Below are 20,375 nucleotides of genomic sequence, written 5' to 3' on the forward strand. Positions count from 1 at the left end.
TGATCTGAAAGTATGCATGGTATGATCTTTTATATTTATTGAGGGCTGCTTTATGTCCCAGTATGTGATCTATCTTGGAGAATGTGCCATCCACACTTGAGAAGAAAATGAATTCCATAGCCTCAGGATGTAGAGTTCTAAATATATCTGTCAAATCCATCTGGTCCAATGTGTCATTCAAGTCCATTGTGTCTTTAGTGATTTTCTATCTAGTTGATCTGTCCATTGCTGTAAGTGGAGTATTAAAGTCCCTTAAGCAAGCTTAGTCTTAAGATGATGTGGAGAAATCACATGAAAGTAACAAAGAATATTGTGAAAACAATGACTAATGAGAGGAAACTGGCCCAGTCAGGTAGAATACACTATAAAGCTATAATAATTAAAGCCATTTAGTATCTGTGTAGGAATAGTTTCATCAATGGAACAGGATAATCTAGGAATGGATGCAAGTACATATGGGAATGTAATGTGTGATTAAATATGCATTTCATATCATTGGGTAAGAGATGAATTTTCCATCAAATTTATTTTGGGCAATTTACTGACGGTTTAGGGAAAAAAATAATAAAGCAGGATCTCCACTGCAGTCCTTATAACAAAATTAATTCCAGATGGACTGAAATTTTAAATGTAAAAACTGAATTATAAGAGTACTAATAGAAAACATGGACTGCTTATTTTCATAATTCTGGATTACAGAAAAACTCCCAGCACTGAAGTTGTAAAAGAAAATGGTTGATAAATTTGACCACATAAGTATTAAAAACTTTTCTATTACAAAAAAAGTTATAAACAAAATCAAAAGATATGTGAGAAACCAAGGGAAAATATTTACAGTACACATGACCAAGTACTTATTGCCTTAACATGCAAAGAGTTTAGCAAATTAATTAAGGGGAAAAAAACCCAACATACTAGAGAAATGGATAAAGGAAATTTTTGGTTTGGAATTATGTTTGACATGATAGAAAGCCAACTGCAGAGGCTCAAGAAAACGAGGGCTGACATAAGAAGTCTCAAAGCAGTCCAAAGCTGGCACCGTGACTTCACAGTGCATCAGAGGCCTAGACTCTCTGTTTGGTAATCTCTAATTGGGTGGCCCTATTCTTCGTGGCCAAAAGATAGCTGTTCCACCTCCAGGCACTACATCGGAGGCAAACGGCAGCAGCTAATAGGATGCATCTGCTGGAAACGCTGCCATTTCACCTGCCAACTGCAAAGGATTTGGGGCATATTTGTGGCACATTTCCTTCCAGAAAGGAAGCTGGGCATATTTGTCCCCCAAACAAAACTAGAGGTTTGTCTATAAGGAAGGAAGGGAGAATGGATAATGGGTAGGAAACAGTTGTGTAGAACAGAAATATGAAGGCACAGATAAACAAATACAAATGGCTTGTAAATATTTAACTTTACAAGTTAACTTTATTCATAATTAAATAAATATAAATCAAGACACACCAATGGGATACCCTTTTCCATGTATCACATTAATAATAATGAGTCTGGCAATACCCGGTTTTGGTAAGTTTATGGGGAAAATGGGCACTGTCAAACACTGTTTCTTATGAGTGTAAGTCTTTTTAGAAGGCAGTTTGGGGATCTATAGCAAATAATTTAATGAGTATGCTGATTGGTTTATCAACTCTACGTTTAAAAATGTATCTACAAATATATTTATACATGTATGAGCAGTAAATGTGTATACATGTTCACTGCAACATTACTTGTAATAGCAAAAAAAAACACCAAAAAACAAAAACCAAAACTAGAAACAACCTAAATGCCCATCCCCAGGGAACTAGTTAAAGAAGTGATGCTATGAGTATATTTGTTGTTAAAAAGAATAAACTAAATTTGTGTGAGCTGATATGGAAGGACCTCTAAGTCATATTATTGAATATAAAAGACCAGATACAGGGGCGCCTGGGTGGCTCAGTAGGTTGAATATTCCACTCTTGATTTCAGCTCAGGTCATGATCCCAGGGTCATGGGATTGAGCCACCCCTTCAGGTTCTGTGATGAGCAAGAAGCCTGCTTGAGATTCTCTCTCTCTCTCTCTCTCTCTCTCTCTCTCTCTCTCTGTCTCTCCCTCCTCCCTGACCCTCTTACTCTGTCTCTCTCTCTCAAATAAAAAATAAATAAATAAGAATAATAAATAGAAGGCCAGATACAGAGTAGTTTATATAACATGGCCCCACTGAGTGAAAAATTGAAAACGAATGTGTGTGTAAGTATGGATAATTTCAGAAAGGATGTACAAGAAACTCTTGAAGGCACTCACCTCTATGGAATGGAACTGGAGTAAGACAGATACTTTCATTGTGTATTATTTTGTTCTTTTTGGGTATTTAAAACCTGTATGTGTGATATTCTTAGTATGTTTTTAAAAAGTACGGTAATGAATTAAAAGTATGCCTTTAGTCAGGGGATAGTCAAGAGAGTTAATAACCATTAAGGACACCAGCCATTAATAATCAGCTGAATACCAGCCCTTGCTTATCATGATTTAAAATGAGAAATACCATTCCTGGTTGTTAGGCATGATTATATATGGGGATATATTTCTTTACTATGCTGGAAACGTTGTTGCTATTCTTTCTTGGATTTTTCTCCTCAAATGTAACGATCCAGGCCCATCCTGATTAAAATGCTCTCTCCCTCTGAACCCACCTTAGCACTGTATCTCCCTTATGTTGCTTGATTTCCCTTTCTAGCATTGATTATACTTGTGTATTGTCTGTCATATCATACATGCCTTGGTATCTTAGTCCATTTGGGCTCTTAGAACAAAATGGGTAGATTTTATAAGAAAATTGCGTAGCTTATAAACAACAGACACTTATTTCTCATAGTTCTGGAGGCTAGAAATCCAAGATCAAGGTGCTAGCATGGTTAAGTGAGAGCCCTCTTCTAGATTGCAGACTTCTCATTATAACCTAACATGACATAAATGGTAAGGGAGCTTTCTTGGGCCTCTTTTATAAAGGCTCTAATCACTTCCCAAAGGCCTTATCTTTTAACACCATCACATTGGGCATTTTTCAACATAAGAATTTGGAAGGGATACAAACATTCAGACCATAGCATTTGTGGACACTGATTTTGCCTTAATCACTGTGTACTCCAGGCCTGAAGCAGTGTGTGACACAGAATTGATTCTTAAATGTTTCAAAGTGAATGTTTATAAAATATGAACTATTTGTTGAATGAATATTATATCTCTCAAATTCATGACTCCTAGTCTAGTATTTATAAGCAAATATAAACCCACATGACCACACTCTTTCCCCACTGAAGACAGCTTGCTCAGTCAGGACTCCCTATCTTCTGCCATTATCACAATTTTGGTCTCTTCTGCCTTGTGAGATTCCTGGAGATGGAAGTTCTGGGAACTGTAACTATGGGGGAAAGGTGTTCTCTGCACAGCCAGCAGCTTGGGGTAGAGTCTGAGGGGGAGAGAATCTTCTTCTTGTTAAAGTCAACATGGAAAGTGCTAGGACCAGGACTGGAAAACTGGCCCATTTAGTTCCCCCTGTAGCGACTCTTCAGTTGTCTGCAAGCCACTCTCCCTTGTCTTCTCTGTCAAGGATTCATGCTTCTCATTCGTTTGTTGTTGCATAAGGGTGAATTGGTGGAATCCTGGATACCTCCACTAGCAGGTAGAATACTGGGCTGGAGTATTCAGGAAAAGAAAATACCTACTGATCCTTCTTAAATTGCTTTATGATTTTTTATGAAGTATAATTGATATAATGTTATGTTAATTTTGGATGTACAATGTAATGATTATATATACTGCAAAGTGACGACTACAATAAGTCTAATTAACATCTGTCACCATACATAGTTACAATTTTTTTCTTTTAAGACCTACTCTTACCAACTTTCAAATAGATATATGTATATGTATGTATGTGTGTATAAATATATATACATATATACATGTATATAGTCACTTCTATAGCAGTATTAGGTGAATATATTCTGTGGATTGGTTAAACCAAAAAGCAGAAGCTTTAATGGACTCACTTTGGTTTCTTACTTGTAATCTTTGTGGCAGAATCAGTAAATTTATCCACAGACTGACTGTCTCTCTGATATGTTTCAGTTCTGATTATAGTTTGGAATTTTCTGTTCTGACACATGTTAACTTTTTCTGTCTTTCAAATTATGGTAGATAAGGGCCAATGACCACATTTAACTCCTCTCTTTACAGTTAAGCTAGAGTCTTTAAAACTATGTTTATCACCAGAAAACCACATATAATGATGACACCCATGAGCTGTGGTAGAGATGAGTTCTTGAGGAATAGGTATAGTCCTCAGGGTTTATAGTGAGACAGTCTGGATCAGTGGTTAGTATCCTGATCCCCACTTCCTCTTCATGTTTCTGAAAGCCTGTCATTTTCCTCACTGTGCTTCAACTTCTTTCTTTTTTGATTTGGTTTCTCATGTCAGATGAATGTAGTAATAATCATTACATTAGGGTTTTTGTGGGAGCAGGAAATGATAGAAGACAGTTAATATACATCTAATGGGATGATGGTGGTGATCTCATAGACTTCTTTTCAAAGGCAGAATGTAGTGGCACTTCATTAATGGAGCTAATGCTTCTGAACATGGTGATTGGCTCCTCTCATGTTATGGGGTCTTCATGTCATTCTGCTTACTCTTCACATCCAGGAAATATAAGTTCACTAACTTAAGTGCATCTTTAGGAAAAAAGCTTCTTCCAAGAAATATAAACTGTTATCCTGCTTCTGTTTTTAAAAGAATATTTATAATAATATCTCTTCTTCTTTTGGAGTTAGACGTATGTGTTTCCAGTAGGGTACATTCAGTATTCCTCTGCTCTCCATTTTCTTGTTCATCTGACCTGTTCAGACCCTCTTTGTGTCTCTCTGTATATTTCCTTTTCTTTGTATATGTGTAATTCCTCCATAAGAAAATGGCATTCAAGTGATTTGACATATAGACTTTTAAAAAACGAAAGCAATGTGCAGAAATGTATTTGAAAGACAGACGTTCTTTGTTAAATGTAATGGGGAGGTGGAATACTAGCAGCTGCCTTTTGGCTATAGAATCACTCTCTCAATAACTTCTCACATGTTGAAGAGGAAGCATTGTATCAGGTTTTGCAAAAGAAGCTTTAATGTTTTGTCTTGTTGGCATCAAGTAATGGCTGATTGCTGCTGTGGGTAGATGTTAATCTCTAAAACTGAATATACTCCTGCATATTACAACTGGTAGGAGATATCAGAGATTATTACTTTAGTCTCCCAATTTTTCAGATGAAAGAAGAAAGCAAGGTAAAGTGGCTTGTCTAAGTTCAAGTAAAGCGTACCAAATCTGGGATCCTGATTTCCTGGTTCTGTAGTCCATTTGAGTTTTGTAGACATTTTTGGATTTGTCTGTCCATCCATGACTCCACTCCACTGGCCTCTTGGTCACAGTTGATTGTTCTAGGCTTCACTGTCTAAAGCCAGGCCATTCAGGATATTTCATTTTCTTAAATCCAACTGATGGCCCCTGAGAATGTTAAAACTGAAAAATGGGTGGCTCAGTCAGTTAAACATCTGACTCTTGATTTTGGATCAGGTCATGATCTCATGGTCCATGAGACTGAGCCCCATGTTGGGCTTAGTGCAGAATGAGGAGCCTGCTTTGGATTTCCTCTCTTCCTCCCTCTCTTCCCATCCCCCACTTGTGCATGCATGTGCTCTCTCTCAAAATAAATAAATAAATAAACTGTAAAAGTATTTTTTTTAGTCAAAAATGAGATAGTCTCTGGTGGTGAAAGTTGTCAGGAATACAGTTCTGGAACTATCAATGGGCATTGCTATCCATAGAGAGCTATTTCCAGCTGTTACTGAAACCTATCACATCCCTACCATTGGATTTTATGAGCCAGCAAATACACCTATGTACTGAAGATCATTCTAATTAAGATTTGGTACTAGCAATCAAAAGAATATGGATTAATATTCACATTGACTTCTCTAATACTTATAGTGATTTTCCTTTCAAATTTTTCATCCTTAAATCACTGCACAAATTTAATAAGTAGGTGTCTCATTTGTTTACAGTATGGATTTATAATTTAAATGAATATTCAGATTATACACATTTGATCACAGTAACTATTTCACTTACCATCTGTAATTATAATTTCATTCTGTAACAGTTTTAGACCTGGGTATTTAAGGAATCTGTTTGGGATATTTTATTAGGGCAAATGAAGCTTATTATTTCCTTATTAATTTTCTTTAAATATTTTATGCAACTTCTTGAACATATATTAACAGAACTTTGGATTCTCTTAGTTCATTAATTTTTACCCCCAATTTCCTATATAGGTATGAAAAGCACAGTGCCCCAACATGTCATGCCATGTTAATTTTTCTTTTTTTATCGGGAAGAATAAGAAATAGTGTTTCCTTATATACAGAGACTGTTTAACATTTAACTTGGAAAACTGATACCCTATCACCACCACTGAATGTCAGCTGGTTCTGGCTGTGTGGAAGGCTAACCAAATAGGTACAGTAATAGATCTTGTTCAACATGACAATTTTTGAGAACCAGCAAAATGCTGAAGTGTCTTCCTAACATCAGTATTACTACTACCAGGTGTTTAAATAACACTTCAGAGGTTACAGAGCTTATGTATAGAATTTAATCCTTACAACAGCCATAAAGACGTCTTTTAAGATCTGTAATTTATAATTTAAGAAACTGAACTATAGTTGCTACCCTGAAACTCAAAAAAGGCCTTCTGTCTAAGTCAGTGTTGTTTTTTTTTAACATCACAGTGATAATGTGAAATCCAAGTACTTTTCATGAAAAATTTGAAAGCTTTGAATATATTTTAATCATTATTTCATTAAATTATTGAATGAATGCATACTGAGTGTGAGGAGCCCTGATGTAGCTTCCATGGTGGCCTGGGGGCCCCCTCTCCTTTCATTGCATTAACATCCTATCTTGCCATCCTCAGTACCACACTGCATTGGTGTGTGTGTGTGTGTGTGTGTGTGTGTGTGGTATGTTGAGGAGCTTTTGGATAGGAAAAGGCAGTAAATAAGTGGACGAATTTCATTAGTCACTAAACGTGCTTTAAAGGTAAATCAAATACTCTTACCCCAGAGAGCTGTGTCTATATATGAAAGGCACTAAAGGATAGATTCCAGTTCATGGGGAGAAAGGGATCCAGGAAGAATAGTTCACAGGGGGGAAGTCTTGGGGAAGTGGGATACAGGAAGTCCAACTTGGCTAGAACATTTGGTCTGTAAAAATAAATAAGGAGATGAGGTTGGGAAGAGAGAGGAAGGTTTTGCCAAGCTAAGGCATTTGGATACTGTCCTGTGGGCACTTGGGAGCTATTGAAAGTTTTTGAGTGGTTTAATGATGTAATAATCATAGCTGGGGTGCATATTTCTTATTAAGCTTTGATGTCTGTTTCCCGTGTCCCCATATATATTCTTTGAACAGCCTTCTGGTTTTACATGCAGAATATATTCCAGAGACAGCTTCTACTGACAGTCTCCATTGCCACCAGGCTGACCTAAGCCACTGTCATCTGTCAGGTGGGCTGCCATTGCAGCTTCTTTAGTGACTTGCTGTTTCCATGTTTGCCATGCCAATCCATTCCATACTACAGAATAACCTTTTGTCAAGTGCAAACAAAAGCTATCATTTTCCTGGTTAAAAATTTCATCATTTTTTTCATGATGCTTGAAGGAAAATGCAAACTCATTGCTGTACCTACAAGGCCTTTTGTAACCCTATGTAACTTGGCCCTGCCTTCCTCTGAATTTATGTTCTGTATTCTAGTCTGTATTTCCTGAGCACCCAGGGTTTCTTCTCACCTTAGGGTCTTTGCATTTGCTTATTCATCTGCCTGGAAAGTTCTTTCCTCAAGTCTTTACATGGTTAGCTCCTTACCAAAAGAGGCCTTTCCTGACCCTTGATATAAAGTAGCCCCTGCTTGAGTCACACCTCTGTCATTTACCAGGATTCGTTTTCTTCACAGCGCCTGTCACTAACTGGATGAATTTCTTTATTGACTTTTAAGTTTACTTGTCCTAACCTGTCAACTAGATTTAAGCAAGGACTTCAGTTTTTTCATTGCTATATCCCAGTGCCTAGAAGACTCCTGGCATATAGTACATATTTATTGAATTAGTTAACTTAGAGATTTGAATGCCTGGAGCAGGGAGCATACTTCAGTGTTTTCAGTACAGTGAGAGTACATTGAAGGTTTGTCAGTGGGAATGAAGGGGTGGAGCTCAGTACAAGTGCAATCATAGGGAGAACTGTTGGGATTTGACATGGTTTCATATTTTGAGTCATTGAAGAGGGAAGAGGTAGAGAGTTATGAGCTTGGATGAGCTATTAGAAACCTTGGAGAAGCTCCTGGATTAGGTGGGGAAAAGAACTGTTCTAGAAGTGTCAAGAGTCTGAGTGCTGGTGGGGTGGAGATTTCTAGCAGCAGTTGGAATGTGAACTTGTCCAGAGTTTCCCATTCCCTAAGAGGTATTGCTGCCAAGCAATCAAGGACTATGGGCTCAAAGACACATGAGGGAAAGAAAGCTGCATTCTCTGTTCAATTGTGGCATTGCTATGACAAGTCACTGAACCTCTCGGAACCTTAGGTTCTTCATCTATAGCATGATAAAAATACCTCATGGCATAGTGGTGTTGGGGAGGAAAAACTTTACTCTGTCTTTCAAAGGTTCTTCCAGCTGGTCTAAGATTACATTGACAGAAGAAAATTTAATTTCTTACATTGAGAATCCCCTGTACATGAGAGGTTCAAAGACAGAAAGGTAAAATGAGGTATTTATGCCGTGCTGAGCTAGGGAATGGTATAGGGGCCTGGGGCTTCAAAGGGGAGGAGAGCAATAAGAAGAACAAACGTTTGGTAATTAGATATTTGCTGGGCCATACAAATGGGTTGCTCAGATAAAACTTATCCCTGATGATAACTCTGATTCTGAGAAAGACCCTCAATTTAGATTCTTTTAGGTAGTTAAGGGAGAGGCAAACTTTTCTGTTGAGCCCACAGGGTCTCATTTGCCTTCAGCTCAAAATAGTCCACATGCCAAAATGACACATTTTGGGAAGATTTGCTCTGAACCCTGTCAGTGGTTCTGAAAATTAAACTATAGAACATGAAAGCATGGAACCAAGCCCTGATGCAGAGTAGTTTCTCAATGACTGTGAATTTCCTGTCTCCTTCCCTCTTCTTTAAGAGGCTAAGGATTAAAAAATTTACTCCAGTTCCACAGTTTAAATTTGTGTTGTTTTTCTTTGCAAGGCAAAACAAATAAGTGGTTTAAAAAGACAAACAATACCCCCAGACTTAAAATGAAAATGAATGGTTCCCTGTTCCAACTCCAATTCCCTGACCCCCAGTTTCCTCTCTCCTGAGGCTACTACTTTTAAGTCTCATAGCTATTTCTTTTAGAACTTAAATCTGTAATTCAAAATAACACACTTCTACTACCATTCGTTCAGTTTTCAATTTTAGATATTATTTAGATATCAAGATATCTTCGTATTCATACCAGGGAAGGCAAGGATTTAATTCCCCTATATTTCCAACCCCAAACCTGCACATACTACATGCACCACTCCTCTCAATGTATTATGTCTCCCTCCCCCTTTTTTAAGCTCAGCAGTATTGTGAGTTTATATTTTTGACTCTAGCAATTGACATCTGAACTATATAGTGGACTGTGATTCTGTTTCCTTTCTTATACAAATTCTTATTTTTTTCTGCCATTAATATTTGCCTCATTATTTTTTAGTATTCTTTTTGTTTGTTTTATTTTTATATGAACCACTGTTTGATTATCAAATTTCCCTTAAAATCTGAAACATTTGCACTCAATAATTTCAAACCCAATGTGTATTTTGTAAGTTTGGCTTATCTTCCCCTTGGAAATATGTTTCCAGCCTTCTCTGGCGTCCTGCTCCAATTTGGACTGCTGCCTCTCTAAGCCTGCTGCCTAGCTGGGTGTCATCTAGGAATCTTTTTGTATTCCGTTGTTTTGGGTCCCCTATATCCAGATCTTATTTTCTTTCTCATTATGTACCTATTCCTTCACTTTGCCAAAGCACATTCATTCTACAGCTTTCTGAGAAAGTAGATGGGAGGTGAATTCTTTGAGACTTTGTAGAGCTTCATTCTTTTTTCACACTTGATTGACATTTTGGCCTCATATAGAATTCTAGGTTGGAAGTAATTTTCCTTCAGTATTTTGACGATGGTGCCTTCTAACTTTCTAGTCTCCACTGTTATGTTGAGAAATCTGATGTCATTATGATCCGCTTGGTGTGTGTGTGTGTGTGTGTGTGTGTGTGTGTGTTTTTGTGTGTGTGTGTGTGTGTGTGTGTTTGTGTTTTCACATGGAAGTTTCTGGACTTTTTTTATTTCAATATTTTGATATTTCACAGTGATATATTTCTGTGGCACTTTTTTTTTCATGAATTGTGCTGGGAGGTTGATGAGCCTTTTCAAGCACCGACCTTTCAATTCTTGGAAATGTCTTTGAAGGGTTATTTCTTCTATTCTCTCCTTTTGAAACTCCTATTCAGATATTGGATCATGTGGCCTGTTCTCCCAATCTTTTTCTCCCATTTTCCAACATTTTCACTTTTCTTTTGCTCAGTGCATTTGCCTGTTTTTTCTGTGTTGCTTTTCTATTTTGGTCTCTGTCTTTTCTAGAGGCCTCACTGAAACAACTAGTGAACCTAGGTTGTCTATACTATGTAGCAGTTATATACCAATAAACTGAACTGAAAACCTTCTGAAAGAGCCACACTTGTCATCTGTAAGCCCTTACCATAAGGCAGTTTTTGTTTAGGGTCTCTCAAGTAGGTCTTTATTCTCGAGATGGTTGTATGACTGGATGGAATTATCCATTCACTTGTTTGAAGTATATCAGTTTGACTTCCTATATCCTGGGAGCCTATGGGTAAAGGAGCCGGTTATTTCACTGTTTAGCATAAAGACTTCCATTTCCATCTCCTGTGTTCATTGTGGAGACTCCCTCCTGCCTTATGCGGAGTCTGATGACCCCAAGACTAAAGTCCCCCTGGTTTCTACTCTCTAGAGAATAAATATCCTGGTGTATTCTGTGTTGAGACGAAGTAACTTCCTTTCTAGGTAGGAATCTAAGGCTTTCAATCAGGGGTTGACAAGCTAGTTCTGTTAAGGGCCAGAAAGTAAAAGTTTTAGACTTTCGGGGCTACATCATGGTGTCTATCACACATTCTTCTCCTTCTCATCCTTTTCTTAAAAATAACCCTTTAAAATGTAAAATAAACATTCTTAGTTTGCAGACAGTACAAAAACAAGTTGCAGACCAGACAAGTCATACCTACTGATACCTGGTGTAGAGGGTCCTTTTGGACACTCTGAACCAACCGTCTTCATTTCAGCCCTATCTTGCATCCTTGTCTTCAGAGGAACTTGAAGCTTCTATTTTCTGATTCTTTTTGGGTTTTATGACAAAACTGAGTGATTTCTTATAGGTGCACCCCCCCCCAATTTTAACCATGTTCCCCATGAAAGCTTAGGTTTTAGCTTCTGCAGGTCCACTAGATGAGCAACTAATATCCATCTTCTTTTCATTTTCTAAAACGTGAGTTTTTTCTTGTTTGCCTTTCTCTCTGTCCTTATTGGGTCATGCCTTTAGAAGGAGTAGAGATAAATATATATGTTTAATCTAGTAAGTTTAACCAGGAGCTTCCCCCAAATCCAGCTTCATTGGTTTTTATTTTTTACTACTTTCTTTGATAGTGCTTGGGTTAATTTTGCATTTGTTCTCCACGTGCTTACTTGCTATGCCAGATGTTTGAAGAAGATGTCCTTGGGGAGGAAAAATGAGGGGTTTTAAAATGTAGTGTTCTTGAAATGCTCACAATGGTTCAGTGTGTGAGATCCCAAAGAGGCCCAGTTGTTTCTAACCATCAGACTCTCATAATAGAAATACAGTTTCACCCTTATTTGTGTAAACCATCAGGATCATTTTTAAATGTTTGTAATAAAGTTTGTGGCTTATTGTTTAAAATTGAACTTAAGGTAGTAAATCAAAGCTTTTGGTGGCATGCCCCTGACAGCAGGGAGAGCCTGGTAAATGATCCCTAAAAGCTGATCAAAGAGACTTGCTGAGCATTTTTTCCTGTATTTGTGTTTTGGTCCTTTAATCTGGTAGTGTTTCCAGTTCCATTCTGAATACTGTAATGCACACTCCACCCCCACTCAAGTCTTCTTGGCGGCATCTGGGATTGTCTTTGCCAAACAGCCCCCATTCGGGCATAAGCCTGCCTTTGCCATCAAGCCTACACAGATTCGAACACAATGATTGTCAGAAAAATGGGCATCTTTCAAGATTTTATTCACACCACATTTTTGTTCTTGTAATCAAATGAAAATTGAAAATGAAAAAAAGTAAAATTCCCTGAAAAATTACCATTTGCCATTTCTGCCTAGGTTCACCTTTCCTGGCCAACGAAGATGGAGTGCTTGGAGGAGTGATTGTTCTCCGAACTTGCAGATGTTCTGCAGAGTCTGACTCCTCCCAAGATAAGCAGACACTTCTAGGTAAGCTGGATATACACCTTACGGTGTGTCTTTTTCAGTTTTTCAAGACACAGAAAGAATTTTTCCTTAATAAGCTATGGGAACGCTAGGATGCTCCCTTGGTATCTAAAGATGTCTGTCCTACTAATCTTTTTGCATAGGTAAACACGTAAAAGATGAATATTCAGTTTTAAATATATGCTTACAGCATATTTTTCAAATGGGCTTAGAACCTACGACCTTCACTAACGTCCAATATTAAGAACATCGGACCGTGTATTTGTTTGCTGCCTTATTCCACAAAGCATTTGAGATGACTCATAATAACATACACAGTAACAAACATAGAAAGAAGCTTCTTCCTCTTCCCCGTCCCAAAAAGGAATCAGAACCACGTGAAGAGCTACTGGTCTAGGAGTCTGTTCTGGCTCCATCGCTTATTAGCTATGACGCCTTTGTATATGGGTCTTACTGTTCTGTGCCACTTCCTCTTCTATAAAATAAGGACATCTGCCTTGCCCTCCTCATAAAGCTGTGGTGAAGAAGGGTCAAATGAGTGTTTTGCAGATTTGCAGATGTCCATCCAGATGTTTGGTTTTGTGTCTAGCCAAGTGTACCAGTGGGGTTAAAAAGGAGCCAGTCCCCCATTTGCCAAGGCATGAGACTGTGGGGCTGCCTCTGCCCACAGGGGTGCCTTTTTCTTTCATTCATCCAGAGGGGACTTTTTTTATGACTCCATAAAGGTGCCACAGAAGGTAGGAGGGGTCCCTATATGGTTTTTTAATTGACTTTTTAATTACATAGATGTACATTCAGAAAAGTACACAAATTATAACTTCAGCTGCTTGGTGAATTATTATAAACTGAACCCACTCATGCAGCTAGCACACAGATAAATAGTAGAACTTTACCACAACCCCAGAAGCTCCCTGGCAACCACCTCCATTCTTTACCTCTCCAGAGTTAGCCACTATGCTGATTTTAACACCATGATTAGCTTTGCTTGACTTTATATTTTATATAAATGGAATCATGGAATATGTACTGTATGTATCTGATGTGTTCAGTCAGCATTAAGCCTGTTATATTTATCCACGTTACATGTGGCTACATGTGGCAGTAGTTTGTTCATCTTCATTACTGTATGGTATTCCATTATGCAGATATACCACTGTGTATTTATCTTTTCTTCCTTCAGTATTTTTTTTAAATATAAATGCTATAGATCATCCACAGGAACTGTGGTAGTTAAACCCTTTGTATAAATTTTCCTACAAAAAGTGTGGATACTGCCTGATCTATACTGTATGACTGTTGTGAGTTGCTATAGTAGAAGCTGAGTCTATAAATTAGAAAAACAAGCATTTCATTAGACTGTAAAAAAGTATTTTTTCTATAGGAGCCCAAAGAGCTTTCATAAAATTTCTCCCCTAATTACTCAAAGAGGAAAAAAAATGGACTTTGGACTCTGACTACTAATCTCATCTTTTTTTTTTTTTTCCTCCTGTATTCTCTTTCTCTTTCCATGCACTATATTTGGTACCCAGGTTGCTCCCAGGATATGTATTTTTAAATGGCTGTTTTTTGTTAAACCAATTCAAATCAGCCAATTGTTTTTTTGGTATCTTTAATCATTAGTGAATCATTTGGATAAATCTTCCATAGTTAGATAGAAGGGAGTTTGCTTTTAAAATATGTAAGAGGAAGGAGTGCCTGGGTGGCTCTGTCAGGTAAGCATCCAAATTTTGGTTTTGGCTTAGGTCATGATCTCGCGGTTCATGAGTTTGAGCCCCGCATTGGACTCTGCACTGACAGTGGGGAGCCTGCTTGGGATTCTTGCTCTCCCTCTCTCCCTGCCCCTTCTGTGCTCATGCTCTCTCTCTTTTTCAAAGTAAATTTAAAAAATATATATATATATATTTTTTAATATATATATATGTAAGAGGATATATATGGGCCTTCCATAAAAACTCAGAATAACCCTTAGCACTGGGACCAGGGGACTAGTTATTAAAACTGCTTCATAGACTGTTCCTAAGATGGACTATCAGTTCCTTACTGGGCCAGGACTCTTGTCCTTTAAGTTAATCCTGAAAACTGTAAGGTTGTCCTTTCATTTTTGGTGGTAGAGTATAGAAATGCATATATGTGGATAAATCATAGAATTTCAGCTCATGTTAGAGAGCTTTTACCACCAATGTATTAATTTGTAAACTGATTCCTAGAAGAATGAAATGTAAAGTGTGAAATTTCTAAAATAAGTGAAATCTTGCCATTTGTTAACTAGAGTGATTTATTTTCATAAAGTTTATCTAAAATCTGGTGGACATAGGCTAGATTATACCAATTATGTGGATTTTTACATTTGTTTGCTTCAAAAGAGTTATGTATGTTCAGTACAGATAAGAAAAGCAAATCTAGGGCAGAAGTATAGGAAAGGAGATATAAAAGTCACCTTGGCCACTCCAGTCTCAGAGTCACCAGTCTCTAGTTCTGGTTACTCTTTTTTCTTTTTTTTTTTAATGTTTATTTTTGAGAGAGGGTGGGGGGGAGGGTGGAAAGAGAGGGAGACACAGAATCCAAAGCAGGCTCCAGGCTCCAAGCTGTCAGCACAGAGCCTGATGCAGGGCTCAAACCCATGGACCTTGAGATCATGACCTGAGCTGAAGTCATATGCTTAACCAACTGAGCTACCCTGTTGCCTCATGGTTGTGGTTATTCTTGCAGGAAACATCTTCACTCTCTAGAATATGCTCATGCTTCTGTTTCTTGGTTAGTCAGTAGTTTGTGACTCCTTTTTGGGAAAAAAAAATGTAGTTCACACCACTTTCCTCCTGACTTTTTATAGAGTTCTACTCTAAGTTGAAATAATAAAATTTAATTTTATTGCAACTGTAACATATTGTTTCTTGATTTATTTTTTTGATTCCTCAACTTTATACAATCTCTGTCAACCATACCTCATCCCTTTGACTATGTAAGTTCAGGAAAGTTTGTGTGCTCTTCTTTTCTCTTCTTTCCCCACTCCATCCTTCACTGAAATCTCTAGCAATAATACCATGGTTATTAACATCCACATTCTGTCCTATGTCTAACTTGTGTTTTACACTTTGATTAGAGGTTCTGAACAGTGACAATTATTAACCAGTAGAGATAGTATCAAGATTGTATAAATATTATTCACTGCAGATTCCAGTAGCAGAAGATTGAATCCATAAGAAGTGTCTGTCATAAACCTCTGCCTGTAAAAGAAGAGTATTTAAAATATCAAGGTCAAGTAGATTTTTCCATGCTATATATACCCCATCAGTAGGCTACAACTTAATTTGCCTCATTTCTGGACCATAACTTCTCCTTTATTGCCTTATGGAACTCTCATGAGAGTATAACTTTATAAACTCATGGTTCTTAATAATATTCCTTAGTAATATCTAGTAACCAGGAGAGCTCAGAAGTCTTTCTTTTCTACAATCCGAATAAAATAACTCCCAAAATTAAAAAAAAAACTTTGATTGCTGTATATTGTTTAATCATTTTTTAATCTGAAGAATAGTATAATCAAAATAGTCTCTAACTTAAGCTTTTTGTGTGTCCACTCTCTTTTCTGAAAATCGTAAATAATGTTTCCATTACACCACAAGAGCAGTTTCAGTCAAACCCTATTGTCACTTGGTGGAATTTCCAGAAATCCATTACTGAACCTTTGCTTTTGACAAATACATCAATTACAGGAGCCCCAGTGGGCCACTTCAAGTGGAGGGATGCCTCAAATACAGGGCGCTTTTCCAGTTTTATCCTCTGTTAACTGATTATGAATAGAATTCGTGAATATCAGGTATGAAGGAATATTCATAATCTTCTTGTGTGACCTTGTTACATGTGCTTTGTCCATAAATTGTTTGCAAGAAGAGGAGCTTAATTCTTCTCCCTGAGACTCACTTCTAAGGCATAAGAATATGGCAACGTGGTAGAGTGTGACTTCTTAGGGTAGATCAAAAAAGGCATTGTGTGGATGCCTGGGTGGCTCAGTTGGTTAAGCATCTGACTTTGGCTCAGATCATGATCTCACTGTTCCTGAGTTTGAGCCTCACATCAGGCTTCATGCTGATAGCTTAGAGCCTGGAGCCTGTTTCAGACTCTGCCCCTCCCTCCCTCACATCTGTCTCTCCATCTCTCTCTCAAAAATAAACATTAAAAAAAATTTAAAAAGGCATTGTGACATCCTCCTTGCTTTCTCTGTTGGATCACTCACTTTCAGAAGAACCAACTGCCATGTTGTATGGATACTCAGGCAGCAGTATGGAGAGGTCCATGTGACAAAAAACTGAGACCTCCTGCCAGGGGCCAGCAAGGGATTGGGGCTTCTTGCCAATAGCTTCAGCTCTGAGTGAGCTTGCAGATAACTGCATCCTTGAAGGAGAGTATGAATTTCTGAGCTAGAATAACTAAACAAAGCCACTCTTGAATTCCTCACCTACAGAAACTGAGATAATAAATGTTTGTTGTTTTAAACCACTACACTTTGGGGTAATTTATGCCAAAATAGATAATTTGCAAACCTTTTAAACCCTCTCACTACCAAATGGGCCTCTGGTTTGTCTAAATGGCTATGATAACAAATCGAGGTGCTCTGTTTCATCTTTAGGTAACTCAGTCTATAATACTGTATCGGTGGATCCTGGTTTTCTTCTTTGACATCCTCTGGGACAGTTGAAATCAGTGCCCTCCCTAGTTTGTAGTCTCTAGTCACTCTTTTCCAGACTGTCTCCTACCCACCCCACCTCTGTCTCCAATCTCCATATTGTCACCAGACTTTGCTCTCGATAACACATCTGCAGCTGGCCCAGAGAACCTAACTCTGGGCTTATAAATGGGCAGTCAGGAGAGAAGCAGGCTGCCCTGAAGCAGAAAGGGCAAAAATAAGAACTTGACCTAATTGTGGCTTAGAGAGACCAATCTCAGGATCAGAGGGCTAGTGGTCAAAAGATGAGCCACAAAAGTATATGTAATTAGTTTACTATATGTCTAAGCTAACTATTGAATAATTTCCTCTGTGTGTTAAAGACAAATTCTGTATCTTTTACTATCACTCACTCCCTACTTGTAATTCCTCTGTGAGGACACATACATACTCCTGCCTCTGCTGGTCATTTCCCTAGAAGACAGATGAGAACTACTTGATAGGAAAGTCCTCCCCTGATCTAACCCCAGAACATGCTTTCATGGTCATTTCCAATTAGTCCTTTTCCTCTACACATCCTCACTGCCCTAAGTTCTTGCCACTCCAGATTGCTTGGTCTTCTAACCAAGAGTTAGATGCTTCATACCCAAAGGGGCAAGAAGAAATAGGGGCACCTGGGTGGCTCAGTTGATTAATCCTGTTTTTCCCCCAATAACTTTCACATGCTTTTACCTGTGCTTGGGATGCGTTGGGCCAATTACATTCCTACTTTAAGACCCAGAACAGATGTGAATATTCCTAGAATCCTTTGGAAACCCTTTCCCCAGGTGATTTGTTCCTTCCTTGTGCTTTTTTTTTTGCAACATGTATTTGGCATCCCTTGTAACACTTGCCATGACACATCCTAGACATGTGTTAAAGTGTCTGTCGCTCCCTCTAGGCTCGCACCTCTTAAACTTTTTTTCTGAGCCCAGTTATTTGACAGGAATAGATCACAGATCTTTGAGCTCCAGTGACTCACATGGAGGATCCATGGGTTTAAAATATCTTTCCAAGCACTAGAAGCTTCAGCTGCCTCTGAGAATCACACCACCAGATTGTGAATCATTTGAGGACAATGACTGTGTCACATCCAACCTTGTACCCACCTGTCATAGTAGCCTCTACTAATTATTAGATGAATGAATTAAATGCCAAGTGGAATTTCCCTATTGATTATTTAGCAGAAGTTTTAAAAGAAATGGACACTTTTCCAGAAAAATGAAATGTTACATAAAGTGTCCTTACATGCTCTAAAAACAAACAAGCAAGCACACAAACAGTATGGCTTGGAAATGTTGGATAATGATGAGTGTCTGGAAACAAGATTTAAGTGGATTGCAGGAGACAGCCTCTGCAAACAGCCTTGTAAAAGGACAATTTGGATGTGAATATATTTGCAACACCCATTCCTCCACCCCCCACCTCCCAGATCATGAGATGCTGGCAAAGCCCAGCCTGCAAGTCACTGTTTTAACGCAAAGCAAATGCTTGTCCCTGGAGTGAAACAGCTGAAGATAATTAATTTTCTCTCTGTTTTTAGAGAGAGAAAAAAACAATATATATTTTACCTGCTAAAGTACAATTACATGTGCTTTCCAGGTCTGTACAAAAGTATTTTATTGAGGCTGCTGTTTATAATATGGTTGATAATTGTGTAAACAATGGCATGTCAAGCCTCCCAATGGAGAAAAAATGAGTCCTTTTCTGTTTTAAACTTGTGATTTGATACAGGTAATTACAGTATATACAAATATATGGCATAAACAGCCATCTCACTTTTTGAGTGCATTTCTTTCCCTGTAGCTTGCCCTTACTGAGTTGGTGGGAGCCTGACAGAACTTGTGAAGTTCAAGCGTCCCTGCTTTAGAATGGTTACTAAGAAGCAGTGAGTATGGGGATCAATGAGAAACAGACTCCATATATTTAAGGAAAATCTTAAGCAATTCAGGATAGAAGGCATAGGGGCTCTTAGGGGCAAAAAAGCTGTGTGTTTGGCCAGTGGCCTCTGTACTACCATTGGGAGTCCTTTATCCTAAATAGATTTGAGACGCATAGTTCAGCCAGAGCCTCATCGTCTCATGAACACATATGGTAATTGTTACTCCCCCATTCAGTTACCTTCACCTTACTCAGAGAATGACTCCAGGTTCCTTGCTATCCAGGAATATGCTCATTATGCTGATAATTGCTCCGCTACCCCCTTTTCCCATTTTTCATCTTAACTATGAAATGTTTCCTATATTTTTAAAAGACTATTATAATTTGTAAGTTATAAAGGATAATAATAAAGTGAACACCTGTGAACCTGCCACCCAGCTTAAGAAATAGCTCATTACCAATATCTTTGAAGCCCCCAAGTGGGCCTGACTTTATATAAATGGTATGTCATATGATTTCTTCTGTGAGAATTTATGCAGTTTCTTACATAATTACCTCAAAGAATCATGGATCCTGCTATCATTTTAGACTTAGTTCTATCAAATTAAACTGTTCTTCACCTGCCAGTTAGAGCTTAAGTACGGCATTCCTTTCCCCCCTTTTCAGAATAAGCAAAGGTCTTTATCAAGTACTCTTCTTGTCACTGTTACCAAAACATGCTATGGTTTAAGAATAAAAAATGTTAGATTGAGTTGATGCTTCCTGGAACATTAGAAGGATAACAGGTCATTTTACTATAAGTTAAAATTCCAAACCGCCTTTTGGTTTTACTGGCATTAAAAATTTGGCGAGCACACATAAATCCATGCACTTCAAAGGACCTTCATTCTTAGGGCCCCAGCAATATCACTTATTTCCAGTCCATGGCACATGCCACCATGAGCACTTATTAGTAGGCATTCTGTTGGGCTCACACGATCATAAAAATAACTCCTAAAGAGAAGGCAAATTAGCTATTAGGCTGGGAGTGGGAAAAGAGGTAGTGAAGGATGCTTATCTGATGTTAATAACTTGTCTTAGAAATATACTAAAACTTTGTAAGGGGGTCCAGTGTCATGGTTGGAAAGTTCTTTCTTTTCTTTCTTTTTTTTTTTTTAATTTTTATTTAAGTTCCAGTTAGTTA

The 20,375-nt window shown here is 38.0% G+C and overlaps 1 protein-coding gene across 6 annotated transcripts in view; it reads left to right on the plus strand.

The window, feature by feature from the left end:
• TASP1 (taspase 1) overlaps positions 1–20,375 on the plus strand; it is a 273,452-nt gene that overhangs the window by 192,017 nt on the left and 61,060 nt on the right. For all 6 annotated transcript variants that reach the window (XR_013338382.1, XM_077777537.1, XM_077777538.1 and 3 more), the window contains one exon: positions 12,502–12,612. Coding sequence is in view for 5 of the 6 variants with exons in the window: in XM_077777537.1 (XP_077633663.1) it covers positions 12,502–12,612 (111 nt within the window). In the remaining variant the exon portion in view is untranslated. The remainder of the gene's footprint in view (positions 1–12,501; positions 12,613–20,375) is intronic.

This window comes from Crocuta crocuta, unplaced genomic scaffold (genome assembly GCF_008692635.1).
Source record: "Crocuta crocuta isolate KB4526 unplaced genomic scaffold, BGI_CrCroc_1.0 scaffold187, whole genome shotgun sequence".
Taxonomy (NCBI): domain Eukaryota; kingdom Metazoa; phylum Chordata; class Mammalia; order Carnivora; family Hyaenidae; genus Crocuta; species Crocuta crocuta.